This window comes from Miniopterus schreibersii, assembly GCF_964146895.1.
Source record: "Miniopterus schreibersii genome assembly, chromosome: 21".
In the NCBI taxonomy this organism is placed as follows: domain Eukaryota; kingdom Metazoa; phylum Chordata; class Mammalia; order Chiroptera; family Miniopteridae; genus Miniopterus; species Miniopterus schreibersii.
This window is the reverse complement of record NC_138123.1, coordinates 15413002-15427749: the sequence shown is the minus strand read 5'-3', so window position 1 is coordinate 15427749 and position 14748 is coordinate 15413002. Positions and strand designations below refer to the sequence as shown.

At 37.6% G+C, this 14748-nt stretch overlaps 1 protein-coding gene across 1 annotated transcript in view; it reads left to right on the top strand.

Moving 5' to 3' along the window:
- Positions 1-14748, top strand: part of LYST (lysosomal trafficking regulator) — a 162893-nt gene that overhangs the window by 50075 nt on the left and 98070 nt on the right. Inside the window, exons 8-13 of the mRNA XM_081124037.1 lie at positions 2083-2239; positions 4251-4477; positions 4955-5021; positions 8088-8197; positions 10227-10653; positions 13723-13867. Of these exons, the coding sequence (XP_080980163.1) occupies positions 2083-2239; positions 4251-4477; positions 4955-5021; positions 8088-8197; positions 10227-10653; positions 13723-13867 (1133 nt within the window). The remainder of the gene's footprint in view (positions 1-2082; positions 2240-4250; positions 4478-4954; positions 5022-8087; positions 8198-10226; positions 10654-13722; positions 13868-14748) is intronic.

The window sequence follows — 14748 nt, the reverse complement described above, 5'->3', positions numbered from 1 at the left end:
CCAGGAGGTGGTGAGTTCCATTGTCCAGGCTGCGTAGTATTGACTCAGGGCCTGGTCTCACACAAACAGGAGAGCACTGTGACATGCTTTCTTCATCTAGTCTGGAAATTTACTGAGCATCACTCTCATAAGACAGATGTATTATTTTATTTGATGTCTTACATACAGTAACTGGTAGTTATTAAGTGATAATTCAGGGATGGTGGTGACTCAGGTGTCTTATCTACATTAGTGCAGCTGGTATTTCCAGAATACTGTACTCTACTTTAATTTTAAATCGCTCCACTTAAAAATGACTAATACTTGCATAGAAAATAGAAATTATAGTTTTTAGTTGTTCATGTTGGTTTTTTTGTAAAAGAACTATTTTAATTTTTTTTCTGAAATTGTGATACATATTTGGTTTATTTCTCCCCCCTTTAATGTTTATTTTTACCTTCAATTAATTGTCACCTGCTCTTCATGGTTATATAACTTCTCATTTAATTCCTTAGTCTGTCCATGTATGTGACATTTGATGATCTGCCATAATATTTTTTGTTACTGATTGTCGTAACTTAAAAACTGACTGAAATGGCTACTAGTGCCATCCATCATCATATTACTGAATCAGTTGGTTAACTGGAAAATGTTAAAATAATTACTTTATTATACCTTTTATTAATGTTGCAATGATAAAGTACTCAGCTTCTTTAAGTGAAAGTATTTAAGTGTGTGTGTGTTTTAGTTGCACAAGTCAAATGAAAAACTCTAGTCAACAAGTATTGAGACATAAATCAGTGTAGTTTGAGCAATCACAGAACAGTTCTGGAAGGCATTGAGATCCCGCAGGGAAAGTAGTATAACCTGAAGGCTTGCCCAGATCTAAGCGAGTGGATAAGCCCATAGTCAGGTGGCCATGGCAGATGCACGCTAAGCAAAGTGCTGTGGAGACGAAGAGAGAAAATACAAGTAACGTGGGTTCAGCTGAATATTAATTGGTGCGTCATGGAAACAATACAAACAGCATAATAATTTGTCTCATTTTACTGTTTTAAATAAAAGTATATATCACATATATTTATATTGTTACTATTACCATCTCTCTCACCTCAGCTCCCATTCATTGTTAGATTAAATAGGAAATTAGCACACTTTACCCCCGCAAATGTGCTGTATAGTATGATATAGACATGATTACTGCCTTCTAACACAAACCAAGACCAGTCTCAGTAAACTGAGGAGCAGCATAATACATAGGTTAAAAAATTATCATTTATGTAGTATAAAATAGCGGTTAATGAATTTGGTGATGAGATGTGACAAAAGCAAGCATGAAAAATGTCAAGGTTGGTATTGCCACCTGTCCTTTGGGTTTAGAATAGTCTCAACCTTTTTTTCACTGATGCCATACTCCCATGCATGTACCCAACCAACCAGTCATCTTAACTCCCCATTGCTACTTTTAATTTTACACACTATTAGAAAACATTTTCTAATAAAGTGATGATATTTGTAGATTTTTGTAAGAAAAGGAAAATTTCATGCTGCAGAATTTTGCACAGGAGGTTAATGCTGGAACTCTCGATTTCCGGGATGCTTGTATACAAACAGTTGCATCCTGAAATCTTAAAACTTACCCCTTTGAAAATGTTTTGTCCTCTCTGGTTTCTAATTTACAAAACATATAAAAGTCCTGTGGAAAAATCTTCCATGAACAAATGTGTAAAAATAATATGTACTTATTAGCATTTAGTGGTAAGAAGTATACTTCCACCTCATTGTGGTTTTAGCCATTTCCATTATATAGCTAGAATATAATTTGTTAGACTTACTTTTCAGTAAATTTGAAATGACCTATAGCTTAATCTGTTAGAGACACCTCCCACCCACTGTTGAGGTGTTAATCAAGTTGTCTGAGAGATTCTGGAAAATTTTGCTGTGTGAATTTCATAATTTATAGTGGTAAATATCACTTTATAAGTTTTTTCTTAAAGAAATTACTGAATCTGTTCTTAAAATAACATTTGCATAATAAATATTATATTACTAAAAATGAGCAAAAGTTACAAGTTTTGCTTTTTAATTGCACCGATCTTATAGAGTCATCAGCCTGAAGAAGAATTGTCACCCCAACCTGGAGAGTTTTCGGAAGAAGCTGAGGATGCTCCATGTTGTGGTTTTAAACTTTGGGTTGGAGAAGAAGGTTATGAAGCAGATAGTGAAAGCAGTCCTGAGGACGGCGAAGCCCCGGATGGGGGTAAAACATCATGGAGTACTTGTGAATCAGTTTGCAAGTCAGATTATTAATTAGCAAAATGGTTCATAATAATATTGCTTTAGAATTTGTATTGTGTTACAATTTAAGAAGTGCATGGCATCATTTTATTGGACCTTCACAGTAAATTCTGGCACTTGTATCTGCAATTGAAAACACTGAGGTTGATTTTGTTATCACAGACGTTGACCTAAGATTACAGGGGAGAGCAAGTCCCTGCCTTCATGTATGTTCAAGTGAAAAAGAATAAGTAGCAGAGACAAACAGTATGAAAATATAAAGCAGGGTGAGGTGTAGCGATTGGGTGAAGAGACGAAGCCTCACTGAGGATGTTGTTTACATTGAGGCCTAAATAAAAAAGATCTCTCCGGACAAACATTGGAGGAAGAGCATTTCACAGCCTTTTCCAAGGGTGCTGCAGCATAGGTGTCCTCTTGGTTCCTCTTGGACAAGCGCCCAGCTTGTCCTTGGGGTGGAACCACACTGCACACCCTCCTGTGTCTCAGGTTAAACTGTGAGTGGAACGGACAAGGTGGATTCATCAGAACCAGGCGACTCTGGGAGGCCCATCCTGTTGTAGGCTGGCTTTGTCCAGGACTGAGTCCTTGTGAAGCCTGCAGTAGCCTGCTTCCCAAGTCTGTTTTCCCTTCCCGTCCATTGACTGGGAACAATCACTTCGATGTTCCACCTAAAGGGCCTGATGGACCCATGGCAGATGTTTTGTTTTGTTTTTACCAGAAAGAGAATGAAAAGAACTAAAAAACAGCCACAAATTTGAAAGAATATATATATGTGTGTGTGTATATACAGGGGTGGGGAAAAGTAGGTTAATAATAATAAATAATTAATAATAATTAAATAAGTAATACAAGAATAAACTGTATTGCATACTCACAACTGTAAAGCTATTTTTGCTACCCCCTGTGTACACATATATATAGCTCACTTGATTTATTGTTTTCATTTTTTTCCAGTTTTATTGAGATATGATTGACATACATCACTGCATTAGTTTAAGACATACAGCTTAATGGTTTGATTTACATATATTGAGAAATGATTACCACATAGGTTTAGTCAACATCCATCATCTCATATAGATACAATAAAGAGAAAAAAGTTTCTCCCTGTGTTGAGAACTCTTAAGATCTACTCTCTTAACAACCTTCCTCTGTGTCACACAGCAGTGTTACCTGCAGTCACCATGCTGTACATGACATCCCCAGTGCTTATTGATCTTCTAACTGCAAGTTTGTGCTTGTTGACCACCTTCCTCTAATTCCCCCCACCTCAACCCCTCAAGCAGATGCTTTTGAAAAAACATTGGTTTAATGGTGTTGGTGTTATTGTAGTACAGTCGTGGTTTTGTAATGGCAGATTTCCTCCTTTTTATAAGTTTGCTAACTAGATCTTAATTTAAAGAATTCTGATCTAGGTAGAAATTTATAAAATTCTTAACTATATGAACACTGTTGAAGAGCACAGCAGCCTCTTTTAAGAGCATCTAAGTTAAATTTCCCAAAATGTAATAGTGAGACAGTGTCTGTCTATTTCTCACTTATGAGGAAGAGAAGGTACAGAACTTATCCAACCCACAGCCAAGCCTACCATTTTCAGAGAGATGGGTAGGCAAATAACTGCCCTGTGATTTAGGTGTTTGGGGTCACAAAGCTTGGGATAGTGTTTTTTTTCAGTGTGCCAGAGGAGTGTGTTAAGTCTGTGTCACATGTCTATAGAAGTTGCTGTTGATAATATTGGTAGTTCTGTTGAAGGTCAAAATTACTTTGGAGGCTGCTCATTTATCTTTGAAATATCCATAAGACTTGATTATTCAAGATACTTGTTGTAATCAAAAGTCAGGTTGTAGGAAAGGGTTTTGTGAACATCTTATAAATGGCACTTTCCCCACTACACCTTTCAAATGATGAATGAGATTTGAAATATTCAGTCAGTGTTCAGGGAGTAAAAATAATGGTTTCTTTTCCCCTTTCAGGAGGAGACGTAAAGTCTGAAGCAGAAGGTCTCATTGCGTCAAGCAGTCCAAAGGACTTACTTGAAAACCTCACTCAGGGGGAAATAATATATCCTGAGATTTGCATGCTGGAATTGAATTTGCTTTCTACTAGTAAAGCCAAACTTGATGTGCTTACCCACGTATTTGAGAGTTTTTTGAAAATCATCAGGCAGAAAGAAAAGAATATTTTTCTACTCTTGCAACAGGTAAAAGATGTATTTAGTTAAACGAGACCAATATTTATTCCGCTCATGCCCAGTTACTCATTTCCTTATTTATGACCCAACTTGTCTGAAAATTATTTGAGATGACTACTTATATTTTTTAATACCATATACATGTTTTTTGGCTACAAGTGGTATTCTAAAAGCCTTCTAATTCCATAGTTCTCTAAAATGCATAAAAATTAATGATTTCATTGGACAGTAATGACTCCTGGTATATTTCTGAGAATGGGTAATAGTTTTTAAATTGCACTTAATTTTAATACTTGGTCATTGTTTTAAAAAATTAGAAAGCCAAAGCAGTATGAAACATAAAATAAAAATTGCATATAATACTACCCATAGCCTTCTTTTTAGTCATTTTAAATAGACTTCCAAATCATTTATTACATTACAGTTGCTTCATGCTTTCATGAGGTAAGAAATTTAATTTATTATGTTTTGTTTTTTAATCTTCAGGGAACTGTGAAAAATCTTTTAGGAGGGTTCTTGAGTATTTTAACACAGGCTGATTCTGATTTTCAAGGTGCGTTGAAAATGTTAGTTTTAAACAATAGTTTTGAAATGATTTTGTTGTGATGTGAGATGAAGTATAGTATAGTGCTCCATGGTTTCAAAAGTAGTTTTATATGCATCATCTCTTTTGTTCCTCAGACCCACCCAGTGCAGTAGACATAGTACAAGTATCTTGATTTTATAGAAAAAAATCTAGATTGCAAGGACCTGAGTTGTTCGGGGTCATGTACACAGAGGTGGCCTTAGGAGGACCATGATTTGGTGTAAACACTGAACAGGAAGGATTACTTTAGAGATTGTGGGATCGTGCTGTCTTCTTTGTGCTTCACAGACAGTTGAGAAACAGATGATATGATTCTACTTTATATATTAGACAGAGACCTACATTGTAGTTGGAAAAACCTAAATTTTGGTTGGAGAATTAAAGCTGACATACAGGAAATGTTGATTTGAATTTGTTGGATACTTCCTGGTGATTGGTTCAAGTTAGGCACTTTTATTTTATTTTTAAAAATTTTTAAAAATATATATTGATTTCAGAGAGAGGAAAGGAGAGGGAGAGAGAGATAGAAACATCAATGATGAGAGAGTCATTGATCGGCTGCCAGCCCCCAACCCGGGCATGTGCCGTGACCGGGAATCGAACCCCGATCGCCTGGATCCTAGGTCGACGCTCAACCGCTGAGCCACGCCCGGTCGGGCCAAGTTAGGCATTTTTAGCAGACATACCAGCAGCGATGCTGTGCCTTTCTCAGTGCATCATACCTAGGGGTTAATGACATCTATGTCTGATTACTGGGGATGTGGACTTCGATCACTTGGTTAAGGTGGTGTCTTGCCAGGTCTCTCCATTGTAAAGTCACTATTTTCTCTTTATAATAGTAACTATCTTGTGGGGAGATAACTTGAGAACTGTGTAAATACCCTTTTCTCCATCATACTATAACCCACTAATTTTAGCATCCATTGATGATTCTTGACTGAAACAGTTAGTACTGTGGTGTTTGCCAAATAGTGACTTTCTATTTCCATCATTCCTCTAACATTTATTAATTGGGATTGTACTCCGAGGAAAAGCTTCCCTTTCCCCCCCATTTCCTTATTTAGTGTATATTTTTATTAATTGTGCTGGCACCCAGTGGATCCTTTTGATCTGAAGACATTTCCAGCTTAGCTCTGAGAAATTCTATTCCATTGTCTTTTAATAACAGTTTTATTGAGCTATAATCATATACAGCTCACCATTCAAGCACACAGCTCAGTGTTGTTCAGGGTATTACCATCATCATGGTCAGTGTTGGAATGTTTCATCACCCATAAGAACCCCATACCCCCTGGCAATCACTCTCTGTTTCCCCATAGTCCTCCCCCCCACACCTCCCCCTGCCCTTGGCAATCACCAGTCTATTTCCTGTCATAGATTTGCCTGTTCTGGATATTTCATAAGCAACTGTTCAGTTATACCTGGTAGCCCTGGTACTAACATCCTACTATACATCCCAGCTTTGCCTGGCAATTCATTCAGTTTCCGAAGAGTTATCAGGTTGGGGGCATAAAGGTAAAAGCTGAGCGATCTGTGCTCCATACTCAGGATCAAGGAGAGGAGTGGATGTTCACAGGCACATCTTTTATTAACCCCTGTGTGGCAGCCCCATTCTTCTTCTCCAGGTTCTAGACACACAGATTGGCTCTCCACTCTGAGCCCCTTTGTAATTCAGAGATTCTAGGCTGCAGCTTTCTCTTCTGTCTATCTACTGTTCCATTCTCCAGAAATCTGTTTAAATCTCTCACCTGGTGTGCTTCTTCATTTTTGTAATTCTGTACTTTTAGCTCAGTGAGTTTCCAGTGGTAGACAGGGAAATACTCTGTGTGTGTGTGTGTGTGTGTGTGTGTGTGTGCGCGCGCGTGCGTGCCTCCATTTTGAACTGTAACCTGTCAGTTTTGAACTGAAAACAAAATCTAAGCATATACCCTTTACTCTGATCACATTTTGTTCCTACTCTCAAACCTTTAATGGAGTCCTATTAGTTACAGGATAAAGTCCCTACTACTTTACCATCTCTTAGCAAGTTTCCTTCCAGATGTGCCAGCTGATTTGGAGCTTCCTCTGAATGTTTGGCTTCAGCAGGGCTGTCCCAGGCTTCTCAGCAGGGTTATTCTGGTCATGTCCCCAACTGAGATCATATTTGATTTGTAAGACTTCCTTGGAGGGCGGTGAGGATCAACTGAGATAATGCATGTAAATATACTTTGAACACTAATGTGTGCTACAGTTATTAGCTCTTCAAAGCTCTCTGAATTTGTGTACAACTGATTATATTTTATGCTAAACCCCATGATGGAATAAAGAAAATGTTCAAACTAACTGTGATATTTAAGTGTTTTCATAATCTTCAGTACTTCTACTTTTATTTATGTCATCTAATTTTCAATTTATAAAGTGAAAAATATAATGTAAACATTTTCAAGATGAAAAGACTATTTTATGGTACTTAACAATGTCAACTTAATGAATACTGTATTAATTTATGCTTTTAAAAAATTAATTTTAAATTGAATTAATTGGGGTGACATTGGTTAATAAAATTATATAGGCTTCAGGTGTACAATTCTGTAATATATCATCTATATATTGTATTGTGTGCTCACCACCCCAAGTCTAGTCTCCTTCTGTCACCATTTATTCCCCCTTTACCCTGTTCTATCTCCCCCCATCCGCCTTTCCCTCTGGCAATCACCAGCCTGTTGTCTGTGTCTGTGAGTTTTTTGTTTGTTTTGTTTTTTTGTTTTGTTTTTCGCTTAATCTCGTCACCTTTTTATGCTGCTTTAAATAATACCTTTACTTGACTTGGAGCTAACCAATCATTAAAAAAAGTGATTTTGTTGTTTTTTGTCTGTTGGTTGATTTTCATTTAACCATATTGTTATTTCTTCAGCAAATTTTTGGATTATTAGGTTGTTTATAGTCCACTTGAAATGTGACAACAGTCTTTTATCTTTTTCAATGAAATTATTCGTTTCTTTAATTAACTGTGTATTTGGCTTTAATTTTTCCCTCTATCTTTCTTTAATTTAGCATGCCAGAGAGTATTGGTGGATCTTTTGGTGTCTTTGATGAGTTCAAGAACGTGTTCGGAAGAGCTAACCCTTCTTTTGAGAATATTTCTGGAGAAATCTCCTTGTACAGTAAATATGCTATAATTTAAAATTTTTCACTGATATTTAATAGAGTATTTTTTAAAGTGTTTGAAAATCACTAAGCTCTCTCTTTTGTTGTGGTAATTATACTCTGTGTTACTACTTGTGAAGTTTCTCGTTATTTTATTTATTTTTTTAAATATGTTTTTATTGATTTTAGAGAGAGGAAGGGAGAGGGAGAGACATAGAAACATCAGTGATGAGAGTCATTGATCACCTGCCTCCTGCACGTCCACATATTGGGGATCGAGCCCAAAACCTGGGCATGTGCCCTGACCAGGTATCGAACTGCAATATCCTGGATCCTAGGTCAATGCCCCAGTTATTTTATTTTTTGCACATATTTTAACCATTTCACTTATGTTTTGGCTAATCAGACATTTCAGTGGGATCACAGTTCATTTACCACAACCCCTCCCCCAGTCTTTTTTGTGCTTAAGAAATGCTAAATAATTTTAATTACCAAAGACAACTTAATTATGAGTAATTATAACCATTTTGGGACTTATCCTGTTTTTAGAAAATTATTATCCACTCTTCGCTGTCTTCTATCACTTCTCCTTTCTGTTGGTGTAACTTAGTGACTTTTAGGCTTTTTTGATGAAAAATCCATTTTGATAACAAAATATTGACTGGAAGCTTAAGCAGATAAAACAGAAAACTTTGGAGCTACTTCCTCCGAAGCAAGATTGATGTTCCTGAGCCCTGTGCATTCGACCAGCCCACAGCCTGAGGGAGCTCTGTGGAGCCACACTTACAAACCACTCGTGTAGACAGTTGAGGACTGACTGTGTTTATGGAACGTTCCTTTTACTTTTTCTGCGAGTGTTTCCATCATAATCAACATTAGATGCTCTTGTGCATGAGTAGGGCATTGTACTTAAGGTTAATCCTTTTTTTACTTGTGTCCTTCGTCATTGCTTCTCCCTTTAATTAAATTCTCATTTCCTCTCTTTTTTATACATTCTACATTTCAGTTTAACTGAAAACTTGTAATTATAAATAAAATCTGAAAACCTTATTTTAGTTTACCAAACACAGATGAAAACATTCATTTGATTTTGGCATGTAAAATAAATTAGAAAGTAATTGAGCACTCAGTTTTATAGTCAATCATACCATAAATATCACTCAGCAACCCGGAGATTTTGTAAGGTTCTATCCCTTATTTAAAAATATTTGAGAGGAGCCCTGGCCAGTTTGGCTCAGTGGTAAGAGCATCGGCCAGTGGACTGAAGGGTCCTGGGATTGATTCCAGCCAAGGGCATGTACCTCGGTCGCAGGCTTGATCCCCAGCCCCCGGGGCCGAGGGCAGGAGGCAACCATTCAATGTGTCTCTCTCACGTCGATGTTTCTCTCTCCCTCCCTCTCTCTCTGAAAAGCAACGGGAAAAATATCCTCAGGCAAGGATAAAAAAAATTAAAAGAAAAGAAATAAAAATAAAAATATTTGAGAGAAGCAACTATATTCTGCTTGGGAATAAACATCTTTCTTTGGTAGAAATGATTCCTGGTATAATAATTTAATTTCTAATACTTAAGGCTGAGTCATAATTTTTAGGTTTGTACCATAAATGCATCAAAATCTAAAATCAATCATAAGAGATTTCACATTTTAAGGATGAAGTCTCATATTTTATCTTTTAAAAATATATATATATTTTTTACTGATTTCAGAGAGAGGAAGGGAGAGAGGGAGAGAGATAAAAACATCAATGATGAGAGAGTCATTGATCGGCTGCCTTCTGCATGCTCCCTGCTGGGGATCAAGCCCTGACCAGGAATAGAACTGGGATCTTCTAGATCATAGGTTGATGCTCAACCACTGAGCCGCACGACCAGGCTCATATTTTATCTTAGCTATACAAAAAATGAAAATGTAATGACATGGTAGATAGGAGGCATTTAAATAGGAATGCTGATATGTGTATGTTTGTATGTTCATTTATAGCCTGAATTTCAAGAGTATTATGTACCTTGTAACATGACTGTAAAGTTTTGTTTTTCTTTTTCTCTAGGAAATTCTTCTCCTGGGTATTCTGAAAATAGTTGAAAGTGACGTTGCAATGAGCCCTTTACAGTATGTGACCTTCCCTTTGCTGCACACTCCGAATCTAAGCAATGATGTTTCAGCACCAAAGTGTCCTGGGATTCTCAACAGTAAGGCCATGGGATTGTTGAGAAGGGCACGTGTTTCATGGAGCAGGAAAGAGGCCGACAGTGACAGCTTTCCCCAGCAGCTGCTCTCCTCCTGGCACATCGCTCCGGTGCACCTGCCACTACCGGGGCAGAACTGCTGGCCGCACCTGTCAGAAGGGTTCAGCGTTTCCCTGTGGTTTAATGTGGAGTGTGTTCATGAAGCTGAGAGCTCTACAGAGAAACGAAAGAAGATCAGGAAAGGAAAGAGGTCGTTAATTTTACGGGATAGTAGTTTTGATGGAACAGGTATGACGACTGCTTATCTGTTACACTCAGCCTTTTTGGGCAGCAGCTTTGGTTGACCAGTAAGAGTATAGCGATGTTCTAACTTACTCTTAACATGTTCTTCACCTTAAATGCCTTAGTGATGTCAGGTCCTGACTTACCATAGCCTGAGTTGTCAGATAGCCTTGAAAACTCCATTTTCTTCTGTACTTTCCTGTGTGTGTGTTTCTATGTGCGGATGGGGGTTGGGGGACACACACACCACACATACAACTGCCACAGAGGTCACCAGCCCCACTTCCTGCCTATCTCCTGGTCCCATTCCTGGATTAGGGTGGCTCCTGATGTTAGCCATGGTTCTGTCCTGCTGTTTCCCTGCACCTACTAGTCATCCCTCATCTCCTCTCCTGTCTCTTTTAGTTCAAGCTCTGCTTCTCAAGCTCTGTCTTCCATCAGTGCCCCTCTCCGAGCTCTTGTCACAGAGTATTTGAGTGCACCAGCCATTCTCCAGAGGTGGAATAGGTTTGATTCCAGTCCTTTTTATAACGAGTCAGATTGCTATTGTGCTGGTTGCAGATGGCACCTTGGTCCTTGTGTGACTTGGGCAGCAAGAACCTGTTTGTTAAGAAGCAGCTGGTGGTGGTGGAAGTAAAGCAGGCAGGCTGATTCTTAGGGTCCATGGAAAAGATGAAGTGACAGGTAAGACAGGTGTTTAGGGGTTATGCATGTATGGAGGAGCGCCCACACCCCACTGCAGCCTCTGGGTTGGGACACTGGGCCTTCCCTGCTGTCTGGTTTCTAGGGAGGTCCTCTACCACTGACCTAGAGATGGAAGGAAGGTCTTTAATGACACTGTCAGGACTGAAGGGTGGGTGATGTCACCTGATAGTCACAGTTGGAGCTCCAAGTCCAGACACATGTCCATGCTATTAGATAGCATATTTATGTACTTTTATGGGTTAGCCTAGAAAGCCAATTTAAATTGAAAAATCTTTGCAGATAATATGTAATGTTTCAAGTAGTTAGAGCATTGTTTTTGTGAATTGAATGTTGCCACCTAAGAATTATGGTTTTGAAACAATGTCTGTGTGATGTGATTGATGGTAACACTACCTGTTGTACATTGAATGTGCGTGTCACTTTGCTCAGTTCCTTCTATGCACATTTCATGTTCACAACAATCCAGTGAGGTGAGCTCTCAGACTGCCTATATTGCAGATGAAGTTCAGCAGCAGGTCCCATTTCTCTAGCTGGTGAGGGGAGGGAGCTACAACCACCTGTCACTACGACATTGTAAACAGTGTAGATTGCTTTCTCATAGTTGAAGTGGGGGCAGTCACAGTGTAAACAATCTCTTCTAAAGTGAATAAATATGCACAGTGATCTGAGAAAAGCAGGTACTGGGAAAATTTAAAATTTTTTTAGAATAATGGAAGTGTGGAGACCAGGGAAGTGGTGATAATGAATAAAAGACAGTGGCTACTAAAAAAATGTATTAGAACACATTTTAGAAAGAGGGTTTTCCATAAGCATTTTAAAACAGTAACATATTAAAATTTTCAAGATGGAATAAAATATTACACTAATAACACCTCCTTTGCCGCTAAACCAGCTGAGCACATCAGATCTGTCACCCTCAAAATGGGGATGATATTTGCCTATTAAGATTGTTGTGAACATTAAATTAGGAAATACCTGTAATGTTCCTGCTTCACAGTTTCTGAGTACACACTGGTTTTTGTACTAGTCTTTAATTTGTACAAGTTCAGATTTGATATGGAAATTTTTTAATATCACATTGGTTGTGAGTTCTCTGTACATCTTATGTCTTGGACAACAGTCTTCAAAATAATCAATGAATTTAACTCTTTTAAAAAACCATTATCATTGCTAGGGGGAGTATTCTTAAAAAATGGTGGTGGTTATACCCGTTGAAAAATAACAACAAATAAGTGGTGGTATTCATCTTCTCTAAAAGCCTGAGCCTCTGGATGGGCATTTGTGTTTCAGTACATCTTGATTAACATAGCTTTCCAGAAAGCATGCATCATGGTCCTGTAGATGGATGGCTTGAGGGTTCAGCTCATCACACCTGTTCAGGCAGTGCTGGGTTTTAAGTGGTAAGAAAGTTAAGTCAGGATGAAAAACCAGACAGCCCAAAGCACAGAGCATTTTACCTTAGCTAGTCTTAGAGACACTGCTTGGAGTTTCAGGAACACTTAGCAATCCCTTTAGAAGATCACTCATCTGGGAATATATTCAAACACTTTTCCTAAAAGGAATTTTAATATGATTAACTTTTTAAAATCATGCTGTCATAATAATTATAGGGTGGTTTGGGTTGTACAGGGCCTATGATGGTGGTGTGTGTTTCCTGGGCTGAGGTCCTTGGTGTCAGAGTGGCCCATCCAATCTGTAAAAGCATCGTGGCACAGATTGTAATAGTTTACTGTGGTGTCGTCACAGGTGGCTAAATCACTCCTGCAATTAGTCCTCAGTTATCATATATTTTATTTTTTTATTGTTGACACCATTACAGATGTCCCCATTTTACTCCCCTCTGCCCGCCTTCACCCAGCCTCTGCCCCTCTTTCCCTCTGACATCACCACACTGCTGTCTGTGTCCATGGGCTATGCACATATGTTCTTTGGCTGTTCCCTTCACCCTCTTTCACCTAGTCCCCTTTCCCCCTTCCCCTCTGACAGCTGTCAGTCTAATGTATTCATGTCTCTGTTTCTGTTTTGTTCGTCAGTTTATTTTCATTAGATTCCATATGGTATATGTCTTTCTCTGACTGGCTTATTTCACTTAGCATTAAAAGTTATTAAATATTTTAAGATGTAGGATAACTGGAAAAACATTTCATAACTTTTAATGCACTCAGTTACTGTTTTTACCACTGGTGCTTTTTTGGAGTTAATTAACATCTAAACTTTGGAAATTCTGTTGTTTGGAACAGGCATGTTGAGACATTCTGGGTAAATAATTTACTACAAATAAACAATCATGCTTTGTATTCTTTTAAATTCACTTTCTACTCAGTTTTTATCCACTGCTTTACTGATCATTCTAACATCTTTTTATCATAGAGAGCGACAGGCCAGAAGGTGCAGAGTACATGAATCCTGGTGAAAGACTCATAGAAGGAGGCTGTATTCACATGATTTCATTGGGATCCAAAGCGTTGATGATCCAAGTGTGGGCAGATCCCCACACTGGCACGTTCATCTTCCGGTATGGATTACCCCCAACCCCATGGGTAGATCATGTATTTAAGTAGTTTATGTAAGAGACAGAAGTATGAAATCTACTAATAATGAGCGTTACAGCAGTTTTTTAAAAAGATTTAAATACCACCTTTTTAACAATATATTCTACCTAAAAATCTATAATTAAACTCTAAAGAAAATTATATTCTCAGATTTTAAATCAGATCCATACTTAGGTCCTATCTATGGAAGTATTCTGTCAGGTTGCAATGATCTCAAGGTGTTAAATCAGATAGCCATTTTCCATGCAGATTATATATTTAATAGCCATTATCTAATAAGCTTAAGATCTTGCTATCTTGTCCCTTTTTCCTACCTCCTTTGTTAACTAGTATAGATACAAGTCTTTTATTTGTATTGAGTAAGAATAGTATGAAACTATTTTTTATAAAACTTAAAACTAAGTAAACAATGTTATTTAGGGATATATGCTTTGTAAAGGTTATAAAGGTTACTAGGTACTGTGTATATATTATATCCTAATTCTCTCAGCAATTCCTCAAAGTAGGTTAGACCTCCAACGCATCGTGGCATTTGGACATTTGTGTACAACACGTATTAATTTTTGTGTGAACCAAATATTGCATTGTAATTTCTAAAAGGGCAATAGCAATGATAAATTTTTTTTGCAAATTGAATTCTGAAAATTATTGCCTAAGTTATTAACACTAGCAAATGAACCTAATCTACTGTGTTTCATGATTGAGGTAATGATATAATAAAATAACTAAACAGATTATGGTGTAAAACAAGGACCTATGGACTTTTCAAGTTAGTTTAGAAATAGAACTGGTTTTAAATCTCCCTTAAATATCCACAGTTACTGTTGTTATACTTGCGTCAATA